Genomic DNA, 22,204 nt, shown 5'->3' on the forward strand with positions numbered 1-22,204 from the left:
TCTCTGCTGGCTAATGCCTGAGCATGCATTTCCTGTTTCAGATGACAGGGACTGAGCTTTAATTTCTCGGTATAACGCCTGACACAGCTTTATCTGCAGAAAGCTGTGTTCACAATGACTTTTGATGAGGCTTTATAATTCTTCACCCTGCATGTGTAGACACAGACTTAGAGATGTAGGAGCTCCCTTGGCTTAGAAGAACTTTCTGCAGATTAGCTTGTCAGTCTTCTCCCCCTCTAGCTCCTCTGCAGCACATGAGGTAGGAAGCTAAGGGCAGGGGTTCAGTTCAATTCTGTTTTGTTTATTGAGAGCCCTTTATGTGTCAGGCACTGAGAAGAAGCTGAACTGTAGGCAAGGAGACAGGGAGGGGGCCGGCCATAGGCTCGTGCCCTCAAGATGTATCCTCATAAGAGAAACTTCACCTCTGTGGTTTCTGAGTAAAACCCAGCATTAGGTGTTGGGATTACAATTCGGTTTGCAGATAATTTAACCCATCTGTTGGGTGTTGGGGTCAAGGTGGGGAAGGAGGCCCTCAATTCATCGTGCATGAGGATTCTATACTTCTATACTCTCCACACTGGAGACTCAGCCTTTAGATCCAACTATCTAATCAGAGTACAAAAGAGGGAGAGAGAGACTGTGTGATTTGGGGGTTATCTAGCCTCCCTCAGGCCACAGCACAGGTCACAGGGAAGAAGACAAAGCACCTTCTCACCTGCTTCCTTCCCACCATCTCCCCGTGGGAGAAAGAGCTAGCTTTACTGTTTGCAGCTTTTCCTTCCCTTCCTGTGCTGGGTCAGGGCTAAGGCTAGAGCGGGAGCCCAGCCACAGCTCTGGTTTGCCCAAATTTGTAGATGTTACCACAGTTGCCCTTACATCTACTTCCATCCCACAGACCTTAGCAGTGGGGGTTGGGTGGTGGCCAGCAATGTGGACATCCTACAGGGTTTAGGAATGGGAATATTTTGGTCCTAGTCCTGTCTCTGCCACCCATTGCTGCATAACCTTGGTCACGTCCTCTGAGCCTCTGTGGCCTCTTATCCTCCGGGGGATGGTTTACATGTCACCTGTTCAGGGAGGGCCTCCCCCATTAAAGTGGTCTTCCGTCTGACATATCATTGCCCCCTAATCACACATGCACATATACATAAGTGTATATAACATGTACATATATGTCTATGTGTATATAAATGTAAGTGCATATACACATAATTACGTTTATCAGCTTACTTGGTTTGTTTCTCTACCAGATTCTTGATTGCAAGCTCCGAGAATGCAGAGACTGTCTTTGACCCTCCAATCCTCAGAGCCTAGCACAGTGCCTGGCATGTAGGAGGACGTAGAAAAGTAACTTAGTGAATGAATGAATGAATGAATGAGCGCTGACCCACATGATCTCTCAAGTTCCGTGCAGCTGAAAAAGTTTGAGTCCAAGGTTTCCCGTCAAGAGGCTCATTCCAGGACCTCCCCCAGAGTTCCTCTAGCGAGAAGGTGCGGGTTATGCGGAGAGCGGGCTGCAAGCCTAGGTCCCCCCGCCGCGCTCGGGCGAAGTGGACTGCGATTAGCGCAGGTCGGAGGCCCGCTCGGGCCCCGCCTCCTAGCCGGCCAGCGGGGGCGGGGCCAGGCCACCTTCGCCCAGCGGCTTTCAAGGTGTTTGCCGGCGCGAGCGAGGGTGGCTAGGAGGCGCGTTCAAACCCGAATCAATGGAGGGGCGGGGCCAGAAAGCTCCCCACACCCCCCAGCCTGCGGGCGCAGGGGGCGGGGCCCCAACCCCCTAGATTTCCCGCGTGGGGGCTCGGGCCGTGCCGTTGCCTAGCAACGCCCCGCCCCGCCCGCCCCCCCGCGGGCAGCTGCGGGCGCCGGCCCCCAGCATGGCCTGGCAAGCCTGGCCTGCGCCTTGTCTGTGGGTCGCCAGCTGCGGACTGCTGCTCCTTGCTCTTGTTCTGCTCCTGAGCCCCCGCAGCTGCCGAGCGCGGCGGACCCTCCGCGGCCTGTTCATGGCGCGCAGCAAGCGGCTGCTCTTCCGTATCGGGTTAGTGCAGGGCTCCGGCGGGATGCGGAGCTCGGGAAAGCGGCGTCGCTGGGGAAGGGGGCTGACGGCGGCGGGTGCGGAGGGCTTGGGGTCAGTACGGGGCAAGGGCTGGGGGGTCCGGGTTGAGAGAGGAGCGATCGGAGAGGCGGGCTAGAGAAAGCGTTGATATGGGGGGAAAGAGAAGTTAGGGGTTTGGAAAATTGGTATGGGCTGGGAAAGGAGGATTGGAGGGGCAGGCCAGCGTGGCCAGAAATGGGGCGTGAGAGGACATGTGGAGGAAAGAGACAGGTGAAGAGCCGGAGACAAGGGAGCTGGAAAAGGACGGTAGGGGCAGTATCCCGGGTCCGGAAGGCCCCGGTGGGCGGCAAGTGCAGGGTAGATGGAATGCCGCGAACCATCCAAGTGTCATCTGAAACCGCCAGCTCCTTCCACGTGTCTCTGTCCCTCTCCCAATCACCCAACTCCCCACCACACAATATAAGCCCTTCTGTCCCAAGCGAGAGTCCCAGTTCTGTAGGTCAGTCTGTCCCATCCCCCTATCCACGTGGGAAGCCCCAGGCTGTGAAATTCGACCCTACTTACTCTGCTTGACTTGTTAAGGTTTACTGACCTCCAGTAACTTTTTACTGTACGACCCCTCTCCCAAATTCCCTCTCTCTCTCACCCCCCTACTTCCACCTCCCACCCCGTTTTCACTCTTCCCTTCCCCCTACTCCTGCCCCTTCTCGGGCCAGTCCAGGGTGGCTAACCAGCTCTGTTGCCCAGTAAGACACTGAGAGGCAGGGAAGGAGCCCCAAGAAGAAGGCTTTCTAGAGTCCCTAACCCCTTCCCGCTAATAGCAGGGCCAGGGGGCAGAACCTCAAGCCCCAATTTTTAAGGACAGTGATGTTGGGGATGGGAAATGTGTGAGCATTGCCACATGCCAGTTTCAGGGGAGGACCTAAGCTTGGGAAATTCCTGAGCTTGGAGAAGACATTGCACAATTCTCTCCTCCTCCCTAGACCACCCCAGACATCCCAGAAGCTTCAGCCCGGGGATTCTCCTCACACTCGGTCTAAGAAATAGATAGAAGGGCCTAGTTGGGGGAAACTGGAAAAACTTGGTGGGGGCGGGGAGCGCGGAGTCCTGTGTGTGTGCCTTCTGGTACATTCACATTTCCATAGCCCAGTCGTTGGTCACATTCTCGATAATGCACCGACCAAGTCACCGTGGCTCTGCTAATAGCATTCAAGTCATGAGATTTATAAATATTTAAACGTTTTTGTATTGGGAGTAAAAAAAAAATTTCTCCCCACAAAATTTTTGGAAATTGTACAATTTCATTTGGGGAGAGATTTTTTAAACTACTTCTAACTTTCAAAATTGGTGATGCTGAAGTCATTGTTCAGATGGCCTGAGGAAGTAGAAAATAGAAGTTTCCACAAGGAAATGGAATCAGAAACACTGAGATGAGAACTCTCAAGGTCCCCGTCTCAGAATCCTGGGTATTCCTAGAATTTTGGATCTGGGAATTTCCCAATCCCCATACTTGGAACTCTCGGAGAGATTCTTTGGTAGTTAGTGTTCCTGTGGGTTTCCTGTGTTTGCATTTCAAGGTAGCCTTGGAATCCACTCCCCAAATTTGCAGAGCAGAAGGGCATGCATGGAGTCAGAGTTCCACATCCTCCAGGGTCCGGGAAACAATCAGGCTGGTCCCTGGGGGAGAGGCAGTGGGCTGCTGGGAGGGGCGGGGCGTGGGCAGGAAACAAGCTGAGGGAAAAGAGCAGGTGTTGCTCTGTGGGGGCGCCTCCAGGAAGGACAGAGAGGGGAGTGGTGGGACGGGACGGGACAGGACAGGATGGGGAGGGGCAGTGCGCCCTGAATGAGTGACTGAGAGGACCACTAACAGAGGAGTCTGCTGGGGGCTGAAATGCAGCAATGGAAATCTTAAGTCACGCCTGGAAGAGGGGAGATGGTTCACGCTATTGTAACTGACAATAATCGCTAGCGTTTGACAATTTTCTAAAGGGCTTTCCTCTGACATAACCACTGTTGTGTTGGGATGGCGATGACTGGGCACAGTGGAGGGCGCATCTGGGCTGCCCTGAGAGAGGCACATGTGTCTGGGATTCTGCAGGGTCTGGGAGACGGCATGTGTAGTAGCTAAGCACATAGCATGTGGGGTTGGGCAAATCTGCTTTTGAATCCTAACTTTGTTGCTTAGTAACCAGGTGACCTTGGACAAAGCCTCAGCCAGGTGACCTTAGCCTCTGTGCCTCAGTTGTTTGCCTCTGTGAAATGAGCACAGTGATAGCACCTGCCTCCTGGAGCTCTGGTGAGGATCAAATGAAACTGTGTATGCGTATTCGTGCACAGGGCCTGACTTGTAGTATGCGCTCAGGAAATGTTAGCAATTGTTCTTTCTGTAGCAGGGGGATGGGTGGGAGGGTACCTGGCACTAGGCGGGCTCCTCGGCAGCTTCTTTCATAGTGCTACCAAAGGAAGAACTAGTCTTCCAAGCCTGTCCTGCCCACCCACCAATCAGGAAACGTCCCTTCTGCCCTGGATCAGGATTGTGGGGATCACAGATGTGAGCTGTCTGGGGTTGGGGTTCTCAAGGAGTAGGGGCAGGAGCCTGTAAACAGGGACCCAAACTGTGGCAGGAATCAGGGCATGACAAATTCCCGGGGAGTGGCAGGGTGTGCTTAAAGAGGCTGGGGTTAAGAGTGTGGGCCCTCACCCAGGCCAGTGTGGCTCGTTTGGAGCATCGTCCTGTCCCCTAGCTGAAGGGTTGCCGGTTTGATTCCCCATCAGGGCACATACCTGGATGAGGGTCCGATCCCTGGTCCGGGTGTGTAGGGAAGGCAACCGATTGATGTTTCTCTCATGTCTTTTCTCTCTCTCCCTTCCTCTCTCTCTAAAAGCAGTGAAAAAAAATGTCCTTGGGTATGGATAAAAAAATGTGTGGGCTCTCCCATGTGTGTCCCCTGCTTCATGCCCCAGCTTCCTTCTTGCCCCTTTGCCTTCTCGGTGTTGTGGTGGGGGATGTGTGCTTTGCAGAACATCATCCTGAGCAGGGCCTCTGTCTGAGAGCAGGGCTGAATGGCGAACAAGTCTTGGCCTGTGCAGGGCTGGGAATGTCTGCAGAGCTGAGGGAGTGAATGGTGGCCACCCGGCCAGCCTTTGGAGCTGGACAGTCCTAGCTGAGAAAGCCCTTGCTCCCTCCCTGACCAAGCCCCCCCTTCACTCCTGGGTGAAGATCTTTCTTTTCTTTCTTTCTTTTCTTCCTTTCTTTCTTCTTATTTTATTTATTTTTAGAGAGCAGAGGAAGGGAGGGAGAAAGAGAAAGAGAAACATCAACCGATTGTCTCCCTACACGCCCCGACCAGGACCAAACCCACAACAACTCAGGCATGTGCCTTGACTGAGGATCGAATTTGCGACCTTCTGCTTTTGCGAGATGCCCAACTGACTGAGCCACTCTGGTCAGGGCGAACGTCTATCTCGACCTTCCTCATCCAAGTAAAACCAGTTGTCCCAGGACAAACCTTGCTTGCTCCACTTCTATGAGAGGAAGCCCCTTCTCTGTGGCTTGGGAGGCCCAATGGCTTGATTTCAAAGGGTGACAAGAATCCCGATCTGAGGGCCTTGGGTAAATGACCCACCTGCTCACAGCTGAATTAAGGCTTGGTAGAGGCAGTGGGCTGGGCATACACAGCACAGCCTGCAGTAGGGGAGCAGCAGCCTTTTCCTTTCTGCAGCCCTTTGGGACCTCGGCGAGCTGCAGCCCCAGCATCCATGCTGTCCCCCTACTCAGCTTCTCCTCTGCCGCTGGGTTAGTCTGCAAACTCTGGCTCTGAGCTCGCGGCCCCTTCCCCAAGCCACACTGCCTACAAACTGGAGTCCACACCCTCACTCAGGTCTCTGGGGCCTTCCAACACCCCCTCCAAATCTGCCCAATTCCACCCTCCCCAGGCCATGAGCTCCCACCATACTTCCTTCTGAGGGCCTGTCAGACCTCCCTTCCTCCTCACACCTCTACCTGTCAAATTTTGTTGCATCCTCAAAGCTCACCTTTAAAATATATCCAAAATCTGAACACTGATCCCTACCTCCACTGCTCCCTCCCTGGGCCAACCCATGGTTCATCCTCACCTGGCCTCCTAAATGGACTGCTTCCTTCGGCCTTTGTACCTCCTACCAGAATGAAACAGTTAACATTTAATTTAGAAACGAGTTGCTTCTCTGCTCAGATGGTGTCAGAATGGCTCAAAGGCCCTGTGTGACCTTCCCATCTACCACCTCAGCTTTTCTGCTCCTCTCTTGGCTCATCTGCCTGGGTCACTCACCCAGGGCTCTTTGCTGTCCCTCAACCATTCATTCCCAGGTGGTCTCAACTTGGATGGAGCCCTTCTGTTGCTTCTCCGAGATGGCCAGGTGGCCACGTGGCTTGCTGCCCCACCCCTCCTTCAGGTCTCTGCTCAAATTTCATCTGATTCAAGAGGATCCGCTAAGCGCTCCATGTAAAAATAGCAGCGCCCCCCCACCCCCTGCACTTTCTATACCTCCGTCTGGCTTTGCTGTTCTCTCTGACGTCCTTGACTAATTGCCTTGTCTGGTGGTTTATTGGTTTTCTCCCCCAACCAGAACATGAGCCACACGAGGGAAAACATTCTGTTCACTACTGTGTCCCAGCTTCAGAGCGGTTCTTGGCTAAGAGTTGGCCATCATTAAATGTCTTTTTAATGAGAGAATAAGTGAAAAGCTTGGCCCAGGGAACAGGACTAGATTGAGAGGGCCTGAGCCCTGACTGACGTGGCTCAGTTGGTTCGGCGTTGTCCCAGAGAGCGAAAGGTTGCCAGTTCAATTCCCAGTCAGGGCACATGCCTGGGGTTCGGGTTCAGTCACCAGACAGGGCAACCGGTCAGTGTTTCTCTCTCACATTGCTGTTTCTCTCTTTTTCTCCCTCTCTTCTCCTCACTCTAAAAATAAATAAATAGACTCTTAAGAAAGAAAGAAGAAAGAGGACCCAAAATTGGTGGGGAGGGAGCCAAAACAAACAGACCAAAATAAAAACCAAACAAAACCAAAGGGCCTAGGCGGGCAGGAGGCCTGCAATTGTGGGTGAGGAGACAGCGCTAGTCCAGGCCTCCCAGCCGGGACTGAGACACCACTCACAGATGGCTAGCAACGTCTGTGCCTCTGGTCCTCCCCGAGAGCCTCAGCAGCAGCCCCTCCTCCCTCTGGGACAGATGGGTGACGTCTGAAGAGGGCATCGGAATTTGTGGAATCTGTCTGCCATCTCCATGCCCATTCCCAGGTTGGGCATGGAGATGGCAGACACAGGCCCCGTGATCTCCTGGGCAGGCCTGTGTTCTGGCCGCCGCTTGCCAGCACTGCCCATCTCCTGGGTGTGGAGAAGTCACCTCCTCCCTGCCAGGCCTGCTGGCGGCCTTGGGAAACTCTCACCGTCTAGGGCCTTCCAGCTGTCTCATTACCTTCTTCAGGTACCCCAGGTTTGAGAGTGTGCACAGCGTGGAGCTGCTCCATTTGTCCCTCACAGGCCCTTGCTCCAATAGAACTGTGTGTCCTGGGGGCCTTGTGAGCCCCTCGGCCCTCAGATAGCCATTTCTGGGTTTGGTTTCATAAAGAACGCCCTGTGCCCGGTCAGATGCAACGCCCTCATTGCGTGTTCTTGGTTCTTCCTGCATTAGGTCTTCAAAGGTCTGACCTCCACTCCCACCCCACTGGATCCCCATAGGCCTAGCCCAGGGAGCAGAACTGGATCAAGAGGGCCAGGGATTGGAATGAAAGACAGCAGGGGGGAGTGGGGAGGGGTGGGAAGCTGAAAGACATAGACCAAAACCAAAACCAAACAAAACCCAGGGCCTTGGGTGGGGGAGGGGGGGGCATGAAAGGAGAATCCCAAATATGCTCCCTGACCAGAGACCTCACCACCTTGGCTTGCCTGTTGGGTCCTGGTGTCCTCTGGGGCCTCACCAGGACTGGGGAGGGGGTCACTTAGGGAGTACCAGAGGGAGGGAGGGGTCAAAATAGGTGACCCTGGCAATAGGGGCTTTCCAGGTCATTCCGTTGGATACAGAACCCCCCTTTATGCTGCTCCCCTCCTGCCCTGGGCTGTCCTGAGGCTGGGGCCCAGGGCCTGGCTGGGGCAGACACTTGAAAGCTCTCAGGCCTGCCTCGGGGCTGCCCAGGATGGGAGACTGCTCTTTAGGGAGGAGGGGAAGAAGAAGAGCTTCATTGTGTGTGCGCCACTCTGTGCCAGAGAGAGGAGGTTAGGGGGCAGGGCTGTGTCTCACTGCCCTTTGGCTGTCCCACCAGCCTCCCACAGGGCTGGATACCGAGGAGCCACAGTCCTTCCAGATCAGTGGGCCTGTGACCCCCCAGCTGGGGTGGCTGGTGCTGCATCTGTAGCCCTAACCTCTGGGGGAGGGCCCCTAGGGCAGCTGCAGGGCTCGCCCCAGTTGTTTGCCCCCAACCCCAACCCCACTCTGCAGAGTGGTTTTTCTGTCTCCCACCTGGGTCCCAGGGGACCAATTAGGAGACTTTATTTCCTTTTTGGTGAGCTGACCATGGGTAGTTCCGGGCCCCAGAAATGCTGAAGCAGAATCTAGGAAGGGGGCCAAAGGAAGAAAAGATCAAAACCTTTCTGTTTAACCAGCACCCCTGGATCATTCTAGATCCCAGCCTTCGGACCATGCCTGGGGACCCCATGGCAGAGAGTTTGAACCCCACATCTGACTCTGGGATGTCAGTGTCATTTTGCAAGTCACAGTGAGCTTGCTGGGCTCTGCTTCTTGCCTCCAGCTACAGCAGCAGAAAGGAAGCTGTAGGGCCCATTCCGTGGGGCATTGACATCCCAGTCAGGTGGCAGGCTAGGAGACAGAAGGACAGGTCCTTCCCAGTGTCTCCTTCATCTTTCACATTTTCCCATCTATGGTCTTGTTCTTTTTTCCTAAACTGTCTTCTACATCTGGCTCACAACACTTCCCAGGGAACCGCCAACCCAGTCCTCAGTCTGGGACCAGGAACCACAGAGCGCAAATTTGAAACGGCTTCTCTGATTCTGGGTGTCTTACCCTGAGGTTCAAGGGGTCTCTGACCCTCTGCACTTGTGGCAAAGTGCTGCATATGTGGTGACTTGGTCCCGGGATATGCTTCACAGTGTCAAAGGGGTCTGTACCTCAAAGAGCCCAAACTGGGGTCCCAGGAGACCCAGAGGCCAGCTTGTGCGCTGCGTGTCCAGCCACGTGTCAGGTCAGTGTAACCGCTCCGCTGTACCCTTCCTTTCAGCAAAGGCTCTCAAAGGAGCTGGGCACCCCAAATAGTTTGGGCCCACTTTTCTCCTCCTAGCCCCTCACTTGGGGTTTGGGGAGGGTTTCAGCAGTTAAGAGTATGGACTCTAGTGTCCGGCTGAGGTGGTGGGTCTCTGCCCCACTGCCCACTCCCTGTGACCCTAAGCAGATTTCTCCCTACCTCTGTGAGCTTCACTGTCCTCATCTGGGAGGTGGAGGAAATGGTAGGACCTGGTCCGAATTGTTTGGAGATTGATAGGAGATAATAGGAGGCACAGAGCTCAGGCTGCAGCATGAGGAGTCAAGGAAAGCTGTGGGAAAGGCCCCTGTTACTAAAGACAGCGTGAGAGCAGTGCCCTAACCTGGGCAGGCAGAGCCAGGACTGTGGGCCTGTCTGCAGACCCTCTCCTGGTACCCCCTCTAGCTTCTCCACCCAGGGACCTAGGTCCAGACCCCAGGGCAGGGGAAGTTGGCATTTTATGCCCCAGTGACACAGCCCTGCCCATGCCCTTGGGTCTAGGTGACCTGCTTAGCAGAGTACCCTGCTTGACCAGTTGTGTGAGTGTAGCAGGGAGAGGGGTGGGACTTGGAAGCATGTGGGTAAGGGGGGGAGGGGAGAGCAGCAGCAGAGATGGCTCTACCTTGGGCCCCAGACACCCCCACTGGGCTTCACAGGGGCCACAGCCCCGCATGGGGCCAGTTGCACAGGGTGCCAAGGGGGCAGTCGTTTGTAGTGCCTGGTCACTTTAATAGTGAGTGCTTGCCCAGCCCTCCCCGACCTTTCGGATCACTAAGCATTTTGTGAGTGCCAGTTCTGGGCTGTGCTCATGCTGGGGGTGCCCAGGGGGCAGGAACAGGAGCCACAAGAAGCAGGCTGGGTCTCCCGTTGAGTCTGCCTGCCCGCTGCGAGGTCCCGATTATGGTGCTGGTAGAAGTTGATAAGGCCCTAGGGACTCATTCCTCCTGGAGGGGCGGGGAGAGGCTGGGTGCTGCAGGTGGAGCTGGGGAAGGAGGCTTCCTGCCAGGGTAGTCAGGAGCTGAAGGGTGGGAGCTGGTTTCTGAAGAAAGCTGAGGATTCCAGTAAGTAGAGAAAGGCGTGGAGGGGTGTTCCAGTCCAGAGACCTGCAGGAGGATGGGAGGTTTGAAATTTTAATGAGTTATTTCAGGAATTCAAAGGAAGATAGATTAGAGTCCGTCCCCTGACCAGCTGAAGAAAAGATTGCAGACCCCGTGATGCCCCTCTGCCCACCTCTTCCCTGCCCCCAGGGGAGCCCTGCATGCTGCTTTCCCTCAGCGCTGGATTCTTCCCTGTGTACATCCATATCCCTAACCGGGATAGGTGATGGTTCTGCAGGCTCTGGCATTTTTATTTATTTTTAAGATTTAGTACATTTATTTATTTATAGACAGAGGGGAAGGGAGGGAGAAAAAGAGGGAGCGAAACATTAATGTGTGGCTGCCTCTCGCGTGCTCCCTACTGGGAACGTGGCTGCAACCCAGGCATATGCCCTGACTGGGAATCGAACCAGCGACTCTTTGGTTCACAGGCTGGCACTCAATCCACTGAGCCACACCAGCCAGGGCTGCTATGGCATTTTGAATCAGGATTGTCAGGTTGTTTTCTCTGCAGTATGCCTGTTAGCGCAATGTTACATTGAGCTTTGTGCGTGCTGAGACCTGGTGCTCTCGGTCCTTTGTTTTCCTGGCTGTGCATTTCTCACGGTCTGGCGGTGTCACCACTTACTTATCCATTGTGCTGCCTGTGGACATTTGCGGGTTTCTGCTTGTTCACCCTTGGAGCACAGGGTCTTCCCTGGGCTGCGCAGAGGGGAGGAGGCAGAGAGTTGTTTCTGAGCCGATTCAAAGGGCCTGAGTGGGATTGCGACACTGTCCCGTTGGCAGTGGGGAGCCACTGAAGGCTTTTGAGCAGGAGCAAGACTCAGTCGATGACGATGCTTTTTTTTTTTTGCCAGTGCCTTGCAGTTTGGATTGCAGGCAGAGAGCTGTGTAAAGGAGGCTTTCATAAGGGTCAAGTTAGGAGCTTCTAGGGGCCATTCCTGGTTGAGCCCAGGGGGTCAGGGGTGGAGGGTGAACTTGAGAGAAACTCTGTCTTGGTCACATGTGCCAGGGACAGGGTTAAATTGGAGCTGAAGCTGTGTAACTGGGTTGGTGACAGGGCCTTTCCCAGAAAGACAGTCAGCAGGAGGAACAGCTGACAAGCATGGTTTTGGACCCTGGCGATTGTGACACAGCCAGTGTGTAGGCAGAGGAGGGAGGAGCCAGAGGCACATGGAAGTCATTTTCAGGAAGGCTCTAGGCCCAGGGCCTTGGGGGGACTAGATCCTGGGGCCCTTCCTCCCTTCCCTCCCCTGCTCTGCACTGTGACTCAGACTTCAGGCCTATAGGAGCCACCTGTCCCTCCTGCCACAGCCAGTGGGGCACAGACCTCAGGCCTGGCATCCGTCTTCACCTTTCCACACCCCAGCATCCCCTCTAGCCCAGGCCCTTGCCTTCTGTCTTACATAGTGACTCAGTTTCCCCTGCCACCTTCCACTCTCCCTCCCTTCCCTGCACCCTCTACATAGCAGCCCAGGGAGTCTTAAAAAGGGAAGTCAGCGTTTGCTTCCCAGCTTTAGAAGCCACCAGCAATTTTCCACTCCTTCTCCATCGCCCGGCCCCTGCTCACCTCACTGACCTCTGCTCTGGTGCTCTCTGGCCCTCCGGCCCTGCCTGGGCCTCCTGGAAACTCCTAGAACTCGCCCTACTCCTGCCTGCCCTGAGACCTTTGTGCTACACCGCCCAGGCTGTGTGTATTGCTGGCTCCCTGTTATCTCTCCATTCCCAGCTCAAAGGTTGCCCTCAGAGAAGAGGCCTTCCCTGACCACCCTGTCCACAGTGAGACCTCTCCCTTCCCTCTCCTCTTCTCCATCGCCATCTATATTTAACCGCTTCTTTGTTGATTGGTTTTCCGGTTTGGTCTGTGGGCCCCTCCACTCACCCAGCTGCCGAGTTCTCTGCTGATTGTACCCAGTCCAGCATGCACAGTAAATATTTGCTGAATAAAGCAAATGAAAGAGAGGGTCCTTGTTGACCTCAGCTTCTTAATGCACATCCCCTGCCCTCGTGGACCGTGACCTTTGTTGGGGAACAAAGCACGTAAAAGAGCATCTGAAAGTGGAAGACAGGGAGCATTCAGCAGCCCCTCCCAGATGTGGGCAGCCAGCGCCAGCAGCTGTGAGGGGTGCCTGGCTGAATGGGGGAAGGAAACAACAGTTGCTCAACACTTTCCACAGCCAGGCCCTAAGTGTTACCGTTTGTTACCTTGTTTTAGGTCACTTAATCTTCACACAGTCCTGCAGAGTAAGTCCTGCTAGCGCCATTTGGGGTGGGGGGTGGGGGGCAAGCCATGCCTAGAACCCAGATCTCTCCGTTACCAGAAGCCTTGGACCTTCCAGAAGCCTGACTAAGCAGGAAGAAGTGAAGCCAGGAGCGGGACTCCAGGCATGGCTGTGAGGTGGTGTCAGGCCCAGAGGAAAGGGTGATTTTAAGAACTTACTTATTTACCCTTTTTTAACTTTGCATTTTGAAACAATTTCAGGCTTGCAGAAATATCACGCAGAATTACTGTATGCTCCCCCCAACTCCCCGAACTCTGACCTCTTTTGCAACCACAGCGCCATGATCAAAACTAAGAAATTAACATCAATACAAACTATTCGCTGCTCTCCAGACCTCACTCAGACTTCCCCAGTGCTCCCACTCTGTTCTTTTTCTGGTCCAGAGTCCAGTCCAGGACAATTAGCTTGCTCCAACCAGTGCCCCCAGGTGGGGCCCCTCTCCCTTGCCAGCTCTTTGTCATCACTGACACACCCGCGGTATATTGGGGGTCCCCCCAGCCTGTTCCCTCCCTCCCTTGGGGCATTTGCGTTCTCCTGTCCAGTTCTTTGTGAGCTTTCCCAAGATTCTCACTCTACCTGCTCCCTTACTTCTTGGAAAGTCGCCTGCAGAGAGACCTTCCTTGCCTTCGGTACCTAAAGTAGCAGCTCCTGTCCCCATCCGCTGCCCTTTCGCCCCATTTTGTTTCTCCATCTTCACTGGACAGTGTGTTTATTGTCCTGTCTGCCCCGCTAGAATATAAGCTGCTGGAGGCGCTGGCTCTGCCTGCTCACGGAGTGCCCGGAGCAGGCTCATAGCAAGGCCTCAGCAAACACTGCTGAGTGAATGAAAGTATGAAGAGGCTGAAACTGATTTTCACATAGAAGAACAGACCGGCAGTTACAAAGTAGTCATGGGGATGTAAAGTACAGCATAGGGAATGCAGTCAGTAATATTCTAGTGGCCAGGTGAGTTCTGGAAATATTGGGGGGAATACTTTGTAAGTTATATAAACGTCTAATCACTATACTGTCCGCCTCAAACTAATGCAAAGTAATATTGAATGTAAACCGTAATTGAAAAAAATTTAAAATTATTAAAAAGTAAAAGAGAAAGAGGACCTATGAAAAATGGACAGATAGGCACAAATGCCCTGGCTGGTGGGGCTCAGTGGATTGAGTGCCGGCCTGCAAACCACAGGGCCGCTGGTTGGATTCCCAGTCAGGGCACATGCCTGGGTTGTGGGCCAGGTTCCCTGGTGCGGGGCATGAGAGGCAACCACACGTTGATGTTTCTCTCCCTCTCTTTCTCCCTCCCTTCCCCTCTCTCCAGAAATAAATAAATAAAGTCTCTATTTAAAAAGACACAAAGGGTGACAACCCCCCACAGTGCGTTGGAGCCCCATCAATGCCGGGGCGCGCACACACAGACCAGGGGCTGCAGTGACCCGCCTTTCCTATGTCATTTCTCCCGGACTGTCACAGAGACCAGCTTGGTTTGCATCGAAATCAGCCATGTCTTCAGGAAGGGCCTGCGGAGCAGTCACCCCGGCACCACACCCCTCCCCACACCCCCTTTCCCACCCCACCACAAGCACTGTAAATCCCTGTAGACATCTGGGGCCTGTCATCTGCCTTTCACCCCAACTTGTCTGTGTCCGGTTTAATCCACTTCAGTCCCTCCCCCCTTTCTGACCGACTTGTGCATAACCCTAAGCATTGACTGCCCCACCCCCAGCCCAGCCTCAGTTTCCCTTCTGAGAGGCCAGGTCCTAAGACAGCGCCTTTCCCTGCCAGCAGAGCTGCCTACATACTTCGTAGGGCTCCGTGTAAAAGGAGATTCTGAGCCTCTTGTTCACAAAGCAGGAAAAGAGTGCCTCACAAGGACCTAAGATAACAAAGCTTTTCCTTTCTTCTACCATCTCTCTTTTGACTTGCCACTGTGTTTTTAATTTGCTATTTAGTGTTATTCTAAGTAAAGAAAAGCCAATCATCTAAATGATTAGCATGAATTTTTTCACTTATTTTTACATTGTACAATACCAGTTTAAAAAGCAAATGGGGAGGACATTTAACTTACATGGGGATCACTGAAACGACATCATTCACATTTCTTAGCTTGTGCAGGGATATGTATTTCGTTCTGGCCGAAACACTGGAAGGCTGCACAAAACTAACTCAGCTGTTTTTCTTTCACCTCTTGCCACACTCGCATTCCACCTTCACCCTCAGCTGTCGGCTCACTGGTGAGCGAGGAAGGCCTGGTGGAAGGAAGATTGGTTACCCCCCTTGCCTTTCCATCTAAAGCGCCGTTTGCAGTGTAGACGGTTGAATCCTACAGGGCCGTGACAGGAGTAGGGAAGGATGTGCCAGGGCTCCTTGGCCATTGGTGTCTCTTAGAACACCACTGCGCTCTTTATGCCTTTGAAGCAAATTCTGGTGTGAGCTGAAAGCGTGGCCCCTCGGGCCACTCAGTGCCTCCCTCACCCAGTGGTAGATGTACACCCACCTCGGTTCACTTTGAGTCTTGCTGGATTCCCACACCTAGTAGGTCCGCCAGAATTCTGTGCTCGGGGCATTGGAAACATGGTGCGTGTGCAGGGCTCCAGGAAACGGGGCACACACGTGTTACGTGTATCACCACCTCTGCTCCTGTGCAGGTTCCGCTGTCCCACCAGACTTCACACAAGGTCCCAGGTAAAATCATGAAGGGTTTCAAGGTGACAACAGCAGAGCCTTAAGCCAAGCAGGGGCCACACACCGGTGAAGCTGGCCCTGCACGATGAATTCTGTATTGGGAGGGCTCTGTCACTCACAAGTCCCCACGTTCTTTTTGCAGCCTTTTCACTGTGTAGCCTGGGATGGCCTGGAGTGGCGGCCAGAGGAGGGAGAATTGTGGTCAGCCCATCCTACCACACCTCTCCCTGCTTCCTCCACCAAACAGCCAAAGGGAACTTTCTGGTTTCCACCAAATAAGCCTGCTGTCTGCCATCATAGTTTCCTCTACCCCAGTGGTTCTTGAAGTGGTGGTCCCTGGGCCAGCAGCATTGGCATCACCTGGAGTTATTAGAAAAAGGCCGATTCCCGGGCTGCACCCCAGACCTGCTTTTCCAGGTGGGGCTGGGAATCGGCGCCTCAGTCCCTGACATTGTCGTGATGCAGCACCACTCTTGCTGAAATGTATTTCTCACTTGTTTCAGCTTCCTAACTTCTCCACCCTTTTCCCTGGAAGAAATCCCTCATGCTCCAGGAGTCTTTCTGAATTCTTCACTTCTCCCTCCTGGGCCGCAAACTGAGGGCGTGTCTGTCTCATTTCCATCTCGCCCTGAGTACTGAGCAGGGTGAACAATGGGCACGCAGTAGGTGATGGTGGAGTTGCATTGACTCAGGTGGCCAGGAGAGTGGAGGCATGGTGCCTGGGCATCACAGAGGGTCGCGGGTGTGGGGGCTGAGCACAGACCTCCCGCCCACAGGTACAGCCTGTACACCCGCACCTGGCTTGGGTACCTCTTCTACCGACAGCAGCTGCGCAGGGCTCGGAATCGCTACCCCAAAGGCCACTCCAGAACCCAACCCCGCCTCTTCAACGGTGAGCTCTGGCTGCCCTGGGCCAGCATCGCCCCCAGCTGTGCCCACCCACCCTCCCTGCCTGCTCCCTGCCCTTTGCCCCACCCACAGTCCATCTCTCTCCCCGCAGGAGTGAAGGTGCTTCCCATCCCTGTCCTCTCTGACAACTACAGCTACCTCATCATCGACACCCAGGCCCGGCTGGCTGTGGCTGTGGACCCTTCAGACCCTCAGGCCGTGCAGGTGAGAGGCAGGGCAGCAGTGAGGGAACCAGAGACAGAGACAGAGCGATGCCCACCGAAGACTGTGGGTCTAGTGGGTTTCCTCTGTCTCCCACTCTGTGGCCCCTTTCTGGCCATCTTTCTTCTCTCCTCACCTCTGCCAATGTCTGGGATGCTCCACCTTTCCCTCCCATTTCTTGTTCCCGTGTGTGCATACACCTGTGTGCCTGCCCCTCTCCTCCACCTCCCCACCCTCTCCCATGTGCCCATGCTGGGTCTCAGCTACCCGCCTTTCCCCATCCCTGTCCTCCTACGCCTTCTCATTCTCTAGCTCCATCCCCTCCCTCTCCCTCACCCCTCCCTCCTCTGCACCCAGCACTCACTCTCCCATCTCTCTGCCTCCAGTCTCTCTCTGCATCCTGTTCCTCAGTCTCAGTAACTCCTCTTTCCTCCAGGCTTCCATTGAAAAGGAGGGTGTTACCTTGGTCGCCATTCTCTGTACTCACAAGCACTGGTAAGGGGCTGGCATGGGGGGTCTGGGTGCGGATGATCTCCCTTGGCTGACCTTTGCCCTGGCTGAGCTTGCCAGGTCTGAGCCCTGTAAGGTCAGGCTGGACTGGGGGTTAGGAAGTCAGGGTGGGGGCCATCCACCTTCCTCAAGACGTACTGGGGCACCAGCAGAGAGGGAGGGAAAAGGGTGGGTCTCCCACTGCTCCATTTATTAGGCTCCTGCCTGGAGTGGGGCAGGGCAGGCATCTGTCTCAAGTGCCATGGGCATTTGTTAGATGGCTTCTGTGCCCTGGACATGGGCAAACCTGTGATTTTTTTCTCTCAAGAAGATTATAGTTCAATAGGGGAGAGAGCCCTGCATGAAAGTATACAACAGTGACAAACAATGACAACTATGGCAGTTGGCTCAGGGCACGGGGTGGTGGGTACCGGGTGGGGTGTCATCAGATCCACTTGGAAGAATTTGAGGCTGATGACCCTGGAGCTGAGAAAGTTCACAAAGATCAGTTGGCATTGGCCAGGTGAAGGGGGCTGGCAAGTCGGGGGCGGGTGGCATTCTGGGCAGGGAAACAGCTTAAACAAAGGCCCAGCGGTGGGGACAGCTCGGCTCTGTCCAGAAGCCAGGGACATGCAGGGCTCCTAGGCCTGGAGATGCTGTAGGGAAGGGGGCGGTAAGCAGGCCCAGCGCAGTGGCCTCTCAAAGCCCCTCCCTGTCTCTGCTGTCTTACAGGGACCACAGCGGGGGGAACCGGGACCTCAGCCGGCTGCACCATGACTGCAGGGTGTACGGGAGCCCTCAGGACGGCATCCCCTACCTCACCCAGTGAGTCCCTGACCCCAGGTCTGGGACAGCACTTTCATGGGCTCACCCCCTAACCTTCAGTGGAGTATTTCAGGGCTACCAGAAGCTGGATCTTTACTGATGCCCCTCCCGGCCCTCAGAGAGCAGATCACAGCCCATTTGATCTAGCCTGGTCTCCAAAACAGAAAGAGGGGAGGGTTTGGGTCTGAAGTCCTGGCACTGGGGCCACCTTCTGTCTCTGGCGTGGAAGCCTCGACCCCTGCAGATCTCCTAGGGTAGTGCAGGGCCAGCATGGCCTAAGCTCTAGCACCTTCTCTCCCTATTGCCTCGCTCCTCAGTCCTCTCTGTCATCAAGACGTGGTTAGCGTGGGACGACTGCAGATCCGGGCCCTAGCTACCCCTGGCCACACGCAAGGTCATCTGGTCTACCTGCTGGATGGGGAGCCCTACGAGGGCCCCTCCTGCCTCTTCTCAGGGGACCTGCTCTTCCTCTCTGGTTGTGGTGAGTTCCCTCAAAGGGAAAATGGAGGATGAGGGGTAGAAGGGAAGCGGGGAGGCCAGCGTAGGCCCGAGGATAGCCACAGTGCCGTGAGAGGCACTAAAGCCCTGGTTTCAGCGCAGATGTTGCCTCAGCACTTACTCTGATTTGGGGTAACTGTTACCTATGTTGCCTCAATTTTTCTTTAATACCCTCACGAGTTCCCACAGGGGCTGGATAGAATGAGGCAGTGGCTGTAACCGAGTACAGGGCTTGCAGGGCGTTTGTTTCCATTGGGTGGAGCCTGGTTCTCTGATACAGGAACTAGGGGACCAGGTTACAAAAACTTGAGAAGCCCTGAGTTAGAGGATGATGCTGTGGCTCAGGGATCACAAGTCCCAGGCTGTATGGGGTCCCCCAGGGCAGCACAAGCAAAGACGGAGGTGCTCCATGGAAAGGAGCACCCCAGCATGGCCATGCCTGGGCTGTTAGAGCCCAGGCTGAAGGCGTGGCCCCCTCTCCACCCACATGCCAGCATGTGCAGTGGAGGCCTGCAGAAGGGTGTGGTTAGGGGTGAACATTTGGGCCCAGCTCCCAGGGCCACTGTTGAGGGTTGGTGGCCCGAAGTGTGCATGCTGGTCCTCACCCCACTTCATGTGCTGTATAGCATGCTGTGTTATCCTTGTATTTTATAACATGCCCCTTGACCCCACCAGGGCGGACCTTTGAGGGCACTGCAGAGACCATGCTGAGCTCGCTGGACACTGTGCTGGGGCTGGGGGATGACACTCTGCTGTGGCCTGGTGAGGTGCCCCCCACTCCTCCCAGCCTTTCACCCTCCTAGAGTGCCCCCAGACCCAGTTCCTGTCCCAGAGGTGACATGGCTCCACCTCTGGTGGCTCCCAGGAGCCCACTGCAGGGGGCGGGGGCGGGGGGCAGAACTCCCTTCTGAGTATTGGCTCAGTGGCGCCCCTGTTGAGCCAGAGCCTAGGACAGAAAATAGCCTTTGCTTATCGGGGAGAATCCAGCCTGCGTGTATCCGTTGTACACACCCATACCACACGTTGTATGTCCCGCCATCCATACGTAAGTTTGCACATTGTGTGTACAAACAGACATTGCACATCCACGGTTTCTAAAATGCATTCACTGATATCTTAGTTAATCCTCAGAACATTCAGCTTATCCATTCATTCGTACTTTCCTGAGTACCTAACTTGTACCAGGCTCTGTTCTAGGCACCAGAGACACACCCTTGTCCTAGTGGCATTATTTTCTGGCTCAGAGAGGTGACTGAGGTCGCAGAGGTGGGCAGAGGCAAAGTCGGGCTAGAATGCCGTCTCTGGCTGCAGGTCTGGTGGTTTCCCCTGAATTGCTTCTGCCTCTTCCCACCTGGCTGACTTGTGCCCACCCTTCCTGGAAAGTGCTGCCCCTCAGGGAAGACTTTCTGTGCTCACACTCCAATCTCTGCCCTGCCTCTCGGCCCCTGTGGGCATCCCTAGGTCATGAGTATGCGGAGGAGAACCTGGGCTTTGCAGGTGTGGTGGAGCCTGAGAACCTGGCCCGGGAGAGGAAGATGCAGTGGGTACAGAGGCAGCGGATGGAGCGCAAGAGCACGGTGCGGGACTGGGGGTCCAGGAGGGGCTGCGAGGGCACTCCCCAGAGGGAACCCTTCCTTAATGCCCCTCCCAGAGCTTTGACACGCTTGCCTTGTGGGTCTTTGAGTGAGAACTCCTGGACCCCAGGACTGGGCAGGGGGCAGGAGCGCTTCCCTTGTTGGGTTCATTTGCCAGATTCTCCCCACCAAAGCCAGGTGCCTCTGGTCCCACAGTGCCCATCTACCCTGGGAGAGGAGCGCTCCTACAACCCTTTCCTGAGGACCCACTGCCTGGTGCTGCAGGAGACTCTGGGGCCAGGCCCAGGCCCCAGTGAGGACGATGGCTACTCCCGGGCCCAGCTCCTGGAGAAGCTCCGCCGGCTGAAGGATCTGCACAAGAGCAAGTGACACCCCCAGCCCACCCGCGTGGTGGGGAGGCCAGCCATGGCCCGCACACCCATCCCTCTCATTGCTACCATCACCTCCTCCATCAGAGCCCAGGGTGGGCATCATTCCCCAGCACTGGTCGGGGGGAGGGACAAGGCCGGGGACTTTGAAGCTAGAAAAAGGGGACTGCTTGCAGGCTGGGAGGCTCCAAGGGGCATGGCTGAGCTACCAAGGGTGACAGGAAACGAGGGGCCCTGGGGCATCTCCAGACCTAGCTGGGAGGGTCCCCTCCTCCCTTCCCCTGTTCCTGACGTGGTAGTGAGAGGTTCTCAGCCCCTCCCTCAGAAGGCCTCACTCTCACTGGAGCCACTAAACCCAGGGCACAGGAGCCACTGACAGGCTGAGTCCCCCTTCCCTTTTCTCCCATTCAGGGTGGGAAAGAAACTCAGCCCCCTGGAAAAGTGGTCACTCAGAGGGCTCTGGTTACTGAGACACTGCCCCTCGTACCCCAGCCTCTGCACCCTGCCCTGCCCTGTCCCCATGAAGGCATTTTTCAAATGAAGCCATTTCTGAGAAAGATGGAAGGGCTGGAAGTCTGGCTGCCTGGCCAGTGTCTGCCTCAGTGACTTCCCTACAGCCCGGAAGAGGGTGGTCCCTGGTTGCCAAGGAAACCTTGACCTCAGGCTGAGGAGACACCAGAGGCTGCTGGGATTGCAGCCCAACAGTCTTGAGAGTCATACCGGCTCCCTGCACAGCTGGCCTGGTCCTGCCCGCTGGCCTCTGCCCCTGCCCTGGGCCAACAGGGCCGCTCGCTTCTTGGGGAGAGAGAGCCATCGTCCACCGTGGCCACTGCCGTTTTCTCATTATGGCCCTTATTCTTAGAACTTCTGCCTTCCTCTAACTTCTGCTTTACCCTCAGCCCCTTTCCCCTTTTAGCTATTAACAACAGTCATCTGGCCCCTTGCAGTATGCTGAGAACATTCTGTGTCATTTTTCACTTGATCTTTGGCCCCATCCTGGCTGGGGCGGTCGGTGTCCGTGCAGCAGAGTCAGAAATCAGAAGTCTGGGAGTGAGTGGCAGCTTCCAGGACCCCAGGGGTGGGCCGTCCGGTCTGCTCAGCCCTCCCTCAGCTCAGCTTCTCCTCTGGTCTTGGGTCCAGGTCCCTTTGCGGCCACAGTGAGAAACCCCAGGGTCCTCAAGCAGGCATACCTTGGGTCAGCCAGGGACCTTCTCTTCCTTCAAAGAGAAGCCTTCCCTCAGGCTCTGCTCACCTCTGGCGAGCCTCCAAGATGCCCCCCACCCTCAGTTTCTCCTCATCATCTGGCCTCTGCCTCCCTCTCCAGCCACAGCCTCTGATACCAACTCTAGCAATACTTCCAGAACAGTTAGAGTCCCCTGCACCCAAAGACATGCAATTTCCTGCCTCTGTGCCTTCGCTCATGCTGTTTCTTCAGATTGGAATGCCTTTCCCCTGCTCCTTCTGCCTTGTCTGCCTGGCAAACACCTGTTCATCATTCCAATCCCCCTCAAAGGCCCCCTCCTCCAGGAAGACAACCCCCATGCCTCTCCCCCTCCAGGCTACCTCTGCTCTTTGTAAATGCTTCTCTCCTGGCACTTATCATTGTATTTCACTTGTTTACATGTGTGTCTCCCCTCCAGACTGTGAACCCTTCAGGGCATGGACTGTATCTTATGCATCTCTATTTCTGCGCCTAGCACGGTGCCTGGCACGCAGTGGGCGCTCAATAAATGTTAAATGAATGAATGATTTAACAGAGGCTTGGTCACTGAGTGGGCTTGTCTTTATTGCTTGTTCCGTTTTTCTGTCTGGGTTACAGGTCCACCAGCTTGGAGTTATTGTACTTCAAGAGCTTTGGCCAGAAACAATGCTATGAATACATCCTCCTGGGCTTGTACGTCTTTGTTCAGGGCTTACAATT

The 22,204-nt window shown here is 55.1% G+C and overlaps 1 protein-coding gene across 1 annotated transcript; it reads left to right on the forward strand.

Annotated features, from left to right (window-relative positions):
* Nucleotides 1-1,771: 1,771 nt before the first annotated feature.
* Nucleotides 1,772-22,042, forward strand: LOC112307673 (PNKD metallo-beta-lactamase domain containing). The gene is made up of 9 exons (XM_053919067.2): nucleotides 1,772-2,032; nucleotides 16,175-16,290; nucleotides 16,399-16,511; nucleotides 16,945-17,003; nucleotides 17,730-17,822; nucleotides 18,140-18,303; nucleotides 18,996-19,082; nucleotides 19,782-19,897; nucleotides 20,111-22,042. Exons 1-9 carry the CDS (start codon nucleotides 1,872-1,874, stop codon nucleotides 20,282-20,284), a joined length of 1,083 nt encoding a protein of 360 aa, XP_053775042.1. The 5' UTR covers nucleotides 1,772-1,871; the 3' UTR covers nucleotides 20,285-22,042.
* The last annotated feature ends 162 nt before the right edge of the window (nucleotides 22,043-22,204 follow it).

Source organism: Desmodus rotundus, chromosome 2 (assembly GCF_022682495.2).
Source record: "Desmodus rotundus isolate HL8 chromosome 2, HLdesRot8A.1, whole genome shotgun sequence".
Taxonomy (NCBI): Eukaryota; Metazoa; Chordata; class Mammalia; order Chiroptera; family Phyllostomidae; genus Desmodus; species Desmodus rotundus.